This window comes from Trichosporon asahii (genome assembly GCF_000293215.1).
Source record: "Trichosporon asahii var. asahii CBS 2479 unplaced genomic scaffold scaffold00018, whole genome shotgun sequence".
NCBI classification, from domain to species: Eukaryota; Fungi; Basidiomycota; class Tremellomycetes; order Trichosporonales; family Trichosporonaceae; genus Trichosporon; species Trichosporon asahii.
This window is the reverse complement of record NW_014040906.1, coordinates 1,379,246-1,385,245: the sequence shown is the minus strand read 5'-3', so window position 1 is coordinate 1,385,245 and position 6,000 is coordinate 1,379,246. Positions and strand designations below refer to the sequence as shown.

General features: G+C 62.0%; 3 protein-coding genes across 3 annotated transcripts; 2 read left to right on the top strand and 1 right to left on the bottom strand.

Annotated features, from left to right (window-relative positions):
- Positions 1-526: 526 nt before the first annotated feature.
- On the top strand, positions 527-1,165 carry A1Q1_00224 (uncharacterized protein; the record flags this gene model as incomplete). Its single annotated transcript, XM_014326552.1, has 1 exon — positions 527-1,165. The coding sequence occupies one exon, from the start codon at positions 527-529 to the stop codon at positions 1,163-1,165; it is 639 nt and encodes a 212-aa protein (XP_014182027.1).
- A 259-nt stretch (positions 1,166-1,424) lies between these two features.
- On the bottom strand, positions 1,425-1,966 carry A1Q1_00223 (uncharacterized protein; the record flags this gene model as incomplete). The annotated part of the gene is made up of 4 exons (XM_014326551.1): positions 1,425-1,526; positions 1,661-1,797; positions 1,857-1,884; positions 1,922-1,966. The coding sequence occupies 4 exons, from the start codon at positions 1,964-1,966 to the stop codon at positions 1,425-1,427; spliced, it is 312 nt and encodes a 103-aa protein (XP_014182026.1).
- A 236-nt stretch (positions 1,967-2,202) lies between these two features.
- Positions 2,203-5,614, top strand: A1Q1_00222 (uncharacterized protein; the record flags this gene model as incomplete). The annotated part of the gene is made up of 4 exons (XM_014326550.1): positions 2,203-2,389; positions 2,436-2,517; positions 2,565-4,173; positions 4,262-5,614. The coding sequence occupies 4 exons, from the start codon at positions 2,203-2,205 to the stop codon at positions 5,612-5,614; spliced, it is 3,231 nt and encodes a 1,076-aa protein (XP_014182025.1).
- Between the last annotated feature and the right edge of the window lie 386 nt (positions 5,615-6,000).

Genomic DNA, 6,000 nt, shown 5'->3' with positions numbered 1-6,000 from the left:
TGGGGGGGGGGACGCGGTTAGCGGGCGGGGCGGCGGCAGTGTAGTCACCTTGCCGCCTAGGATGAGTCCTGGCTAGCCTGGCTGACGCTCCTGGCTGGGTGAGAGCCCGCATGCGAGTGGGCCGCGTGCCCCGTCTGGGCCGAGCAGGCGGCCGCTTAGCCGGGGGCAGAGATGGGGACTATGGGGAACGGAACCTTTTCTTTGGTCACCGTCTCCGGATCAGTAGGGGCCGGCGACCCGTCACCCCCTTCACCCACACCGCAGTCGGTGATCGTCGGTCTCCCTCCCGTCACTGAGCGGCACCGGGCGTCCGATCACGTGTTACTCTTTATCGCGTGATTATCGCGTGTGGTAGGACAGTGCACGTGACCTCAATGCACGTCGCGAACATGACAGATGTCCAAGCAGCAGACGCGACGCGCCTCTCTTTCGGTTGTTGATACCGCTGGCTAGACTTTCAACACACACCTGCATTCAACACTACCTACATCGAGCCGATCGAGGTCTCGACGACACAATCGCCACCATGCATGGCGACCTCGCTCTCCAGCTCGTCACCGCTGCTCATCGCTCGACCCTCGCTTCTGCTCCCCAACTCCCGATCCCAAAGTACGCTCTCCAGCTCATCCTCTCCATCTGTCTCGAGACACGGCAGCTCGGCGTCACCATTGCCGCTGCGACGGAGCAACATGGCGTTTCATTGTCGCAAGACCGAGGTCTCGTCTGCGCCCTCACTGTCCAGCATCTGGCCGCGCGACGAAACAAACGATGCATGCTGGCGTACCTGGCGAACCGCATCGGCGGCATCAAGGAGCGCTGGTGGGACGCCGGAGGAGCCCTGTCATTCGTGCTCTCCCAAGAGACGGGAGACCCCGATGCCCCCGACCTGCGCTCGGCGCTGAGTCCGCAAGAGCTCGACTTCCTGCGCAGCTACAACAGCATGGTGCTCGACTACAAGAGCGACTTCCTCGACGTGCTCGACATTGCGGCCAGCATCGACAAGCCGCCTGGAGAACTCATGGCGGACGTCCGTGTCATCAAGGACGCTGGAGAAGTCATCCTCGAAGGAGGCGAGCGGGTCGAGTTCAGGAAAGGAGAACGGTTCAGGTTGGAGCGAGCTCAGGTTGAGCGACTCATCACGCAAGGCTACCTCGAGGAGGTGTAAACATACACGCCTGCGCACCCTTGTCTTCCTCCTTCTCCCACTGCGGATCAGTTTTGCCGTCGGTCAACTGCGTCTCCGAGACCCCTTGAGCGATTCGCCAGCCCAAACCCCAGTACCTCAAGCAACGTTTCCTGCTTGGACCACCAATGCCATACCCTTTCACGGGTCCCACAACTGTAATCATCAATCTAATCTCATGTATGCATTTGTTGTGACATAGTCTATCGTACAGGTTGCGAGGTGTCTCCTTGCTCAACGCTCATCGTCGTCCCGGGGCAGTCAGCTGGACGAGAGCCTTGACGACGTCGCCCTTTTCAGCGCGGAGAGCAGCCTGAGCCTCCTCCTTCGAGACACCAAGCTCCTTTACCTGGACGTTAGCTTAAGGCTCAAACCCCACCCAGCTCTCTATACACGCCACAGCCAAGTTGTCCGCGGACGATGGATACTTATGCCACCTGGGCCATGGTCACACCTGCAACGGCCGACAATACTCACGATGAGGTCCACATCGGCGCCCTTCATCTCCTCGGCGGGCTTGACGTCGAGTGACTCGAGAGCCTTGGCGGCCTTCGCACCCTCCTCGCGCTTGATTTTCCGGCGCTCGAGGTTCAGAGCAGAGTCCTCGAGCTTGTCTGTGTTCCTGTCAGCCTCCACTTTCTTGACACGAGAAAGCGTCATCGATCGAACGCACTCTTAACGTAGGAGCCTCCATCGGCGAACTGTTGTTAGTTTGCGTACCGATGTCTCTCAACTCACGTCCATGATGACTTCACCCTGGGGAACACGTCCAGCAGAGGCCATTTTCGGATTTGTTGTTGTTGACTGTGTCTTTCCGGCGGCTCGTAACAATGTCGGTGTGTGTCAGAAGTTGCCGCGCCTGGCCACCCGTCTCGAATTGGTTCCGCTGGTCAGGGCTGACATTAAGGCCCCGCACCAGCGATGACCATGCGTATGACTTGTGACGGAGGACCAAGTGACGTCTCTCACAGCCATCTGGCCACTGCCCTGCTTGTTCACAACATCCACCTCGGAACACCATGGCGCACCAGTCACCATTGATAGCCATCCCGCGCAAGACGACGAGCGATGCGGACTGGGCCGGCCCCGTGCGTGCCACCATCGCCCACTCGTTTGGCGAGTCCCCAGACTCGTACTCGGAGGAGATCTCGGCGCTGCAGCGTTGCCGCCAAGACGCCGTCAGGGGCGCCGGCAGCGACACCACTGGTAAGCCACCTCCTCATGACCGTTGAACTAGCTGACTGTATTGCAGCTAGAGATCTGCTCTACAAGTACTTCGGACAGCTCGAGCTGCTGGAGCTGAGGTTTGCGGAGATCAAGGTGTCCTTTGGATGGTGAGTCGTGGCAAGCTGTGAACGAAGGGTAACGAGCTTACACGCAGGAACGATGCATTCACCGACAAGCTCACGACCCAGACGTCGCTGGCTTATGAGAAGGCTTCGATCATCCACCTTCTTGCCTCTGTGCTCTCGTCACTGGCGGCGAACCAGTCCCGAGCAGACCCCGAGGGCTTGAAGCGAGCGTACTTCAATGCCCGAGCAACGGCAGGCATGCTGACCTACATCAACGAGAACTTCCTGCACGCGCCCTCGACCGATCTTTCCCGAGACGTCGTTCACTTCCTGATCAACCTGATGCTCGCCCAAGCGACCGAGATCTTCATGGAGAAGCTCGTCGATGAGAAGAAGGCTGCCGGACTCGTGGCGCGAACAGCAAACCAGGTCGCCAGCATGTACAACGCACTTGTGGACGAGATGAAGGAGCACCAGGGCAAGGGCATCTTTGACCGGAACTGGATGAGCGTCCTTCAGTGCAAGCAGAAGTACTACGCTTCGGTCGCTCAGTTCTACAAGGCCAAGGCGGACGACGCCGCGGGGAAGCACGGTGCCGCCCTTGCGCGGTACAAGCTGGCTGACGACCTCGGCTACGAGGCGAAGCGTTTCGCGAACAACTTCAACTACAACTTTGTCGCCACTGCTTCCCCGACACTTCCGACCGACGCCGGGTCCTCGCTGGTGGAGATTTGCAAGGCGCACTCTGCCGCGTGCGCAGAGGCCAAGGCCCAGGCCACCAAGGACAACGACCTCATCTACCACGACGCCCTCCCCAGTGAGGCTTCCTTGCCCGCGATCGAGAAGCTTCCCCCGGCTACGCCAGTCACCATCCAGGATGTCTACGGCAACCCCGAGGTGTCCAAGCTCATTGGCCCCGACATGTTCGCTCGCCTCATCCCGCTTGCGGTACACGAGTCGGCGTCCGTGTACTCGGAGGAGAAGGCCAAGCTTGCGCGTGGGGAGGTTGAGCGTGTCGAGATCTCAGAGGCGGAGATCAGGGGTGCCCTCGAGCACATGGGCTTCCCTGCCATCGTGTCGCGATGGCGGAAGCTGGCAGACGGCGACGACGACGAAGAGGACATTTCGCTGCCTGGCGAGATTGTGCGTATCGCGAACGAGGTGCGAGACGCGGGCTCGACGGACGCGCAGGTCCGGAAGCTCGAGGGCGAGCGTGCCCGCTTCGAGCACGAGCTTCAGTCGCTCAGCGCCTCGCTCGATAACGAGAGCCGCGAGTGCGAGCGCGCTCGTGCCAAGTACAACCCGAACTTTACGCAGTCGCCCTCGGGCCCGCTCACGAACCACTTCCGCCAGACCATCTCGCAGAATCTGCAGGCGCTGCAGAGCGCTACCAACGCCGACCAGCAGATTATCGGTCTCTGGCGGGAGATTCAGCCAGCTATTGCCAGTCTGAAGGGTGGACCTGACGGTCTGCAGGCCCAGGCGCGCGACATTGCTGCCGGAAAGAACAAGCAGGCTGAAGTGCCGCAGGGCGTTTCGCTGCTTGACCTCCAGGATGAGGAGCAGGTCACGCAGCGCTTGGATGCGGGCGAGCAGGAGGAGCTCCGCAAGGGAGCCAAGGACGCGCAGGAGCGTCTCGACCGCCTGCACAAGATCCGCCGGGAACGCGACGACGTCCTGAAAGACCTGAAGGAGAAGGTTAGCTTACTTAATAGTGTACTGAGCTGACATCCAGATTCAAAACGACGATGTTTCGAACCTGCTCCTGCTGAACCGCCGGTCGCAGAACGTCGAGCCGCAGCTGTTCGCTTCCGAGCTCGAGAAGTTCCGTCCGTACCAGTCTCGCCTTGCCGCGGCCGTGAACGCGAGCAAACAGATCGTGACCGAGCTTGAGGGTATCGTCTCTCGTGTCGAGAAGGGTCAGGGAGTGCGCCGTCATGCGCGAAGCGACAAGGAGCGCGCCAAGCGGTTGCGCGACTGGGAGCGCAGCCTCGAGAAGGCCGGCGCTCAGCACGCGGAGGTCGTCGCTGGCCTCTCGAAGGGCCTCGGATACTACGAGAGCCTGGACCGCGTCGTGTCCGACATTGCGCGCGAGGTGAAGAGCTTTGTCCACCAGCGCGACAGCGAGCGCAGCCGCCTCGTCTCTGAGCTCGAGACGCGGCAGCGTATCGCCGGCGGTGCCGGTGCCGGCAGCAGCCCGTCCCCCGCCTCGCGCGACATTGGCAGCCAGCTCGCTGGTCTCAGCCTGAACGCTCCAACCGGCCCGCCAGGCGCTCCGCCCGCGCCGCCCAAGCCGTCATCGCCATATGCGCCGCCAAAGCCTTCTTCCCCGGCCAGCAACCCGTACGACTTCAGCGCCCTCTCGAGTCTGTCGAATGCACCGAGCTCGTTCCAGACGGGTTCGCCCGCCCCGCCCCCGCCGAACCGCTCCACAAGTGGCGGATACCCCTCTTTCCCGAGTGTGCCTTCTGGCGCGCCGAGCTCGTCGCCTTCTGCGCCATACCCGCCCCCGCCAAAGCCGCAAGGCAGCTACCCGCCCCCTCCCGGTCAGCAGCCGTCGCCCTACCCGGCGCCACCGCAGCAACCGCAGAGCACGGGCAGCTCGTACGCTCCTCCTCCCCAACAGCCGCAGAGCACCGGCAGCTCGTACACGCCGAGCTACCCCTCGCACCCCTCGCCTCAGCACTCGTACTCCGCTCAGCAGCCGCAGAGCACCGGCGGAAGCTACTCGGCCTACCCTCCCCCGCCGAAACCGACCTCGTATGGCGCGTACCCCCCTCCGCCGCCTAAGCCGTCGTACTCGTACTCGTCCCCTCCGCCGCAGCATTCGATGCCGCAGAGCCAGCCGCAGTACCAGCCTCCTCCTCAGCAGTACGGTGGTCAGCCGCAGTACCAACCTCCCCCTCAGCAGCAGCAGTATGGCCAGCAGCCGCAGTATCAACCTCCGGGACAGCAGCCGCAGTATCAGCCTCCCCCTCAGCATCAGCAGTATGGGCAGCAACAGCAGTATCAGCCCCCGCCGGGCGGACAGCCGCAGTACCAACCCCCACCTGGTGGGCAGCCGCAGTACCAGCCCCCGCCGGGGCAGCAGCCCCAATACCAACCTCCCGGGCAGTACGGGTACCCTCAGTACCGCTAAGTTGGTAGACTATGCATAGTGTGAAGGCGTGGTGCGGTGGTGCATGGACGAGTGTAAATGTGGCAGTATTTGGTGCCACCTGTGTCGACCGAACAGAGACAGCACCATCGTGCCATCGCAGTGCGCGGTGTGACCAGGATGGGGACGAGATCCTGGGGTCCTCATGAACATGCGGGTATACGAGGTGTACGGCATGGGCTCATTTGGGGGTCTCTCCCCGCGGAGTTGATGCCTCTCGAGCCGAGCCGAGCCACTGCACGGGCTCCGTCCCCCCTGTATGTCACTACGTAGGATCGTTTACTGGAATCTATGGGCATCTCTCAGCCTTGCGCATTAGCTCGGCTGTCTCTGTAGACCTTGCTGCAAACGCATGCGCTTCTGCTTCA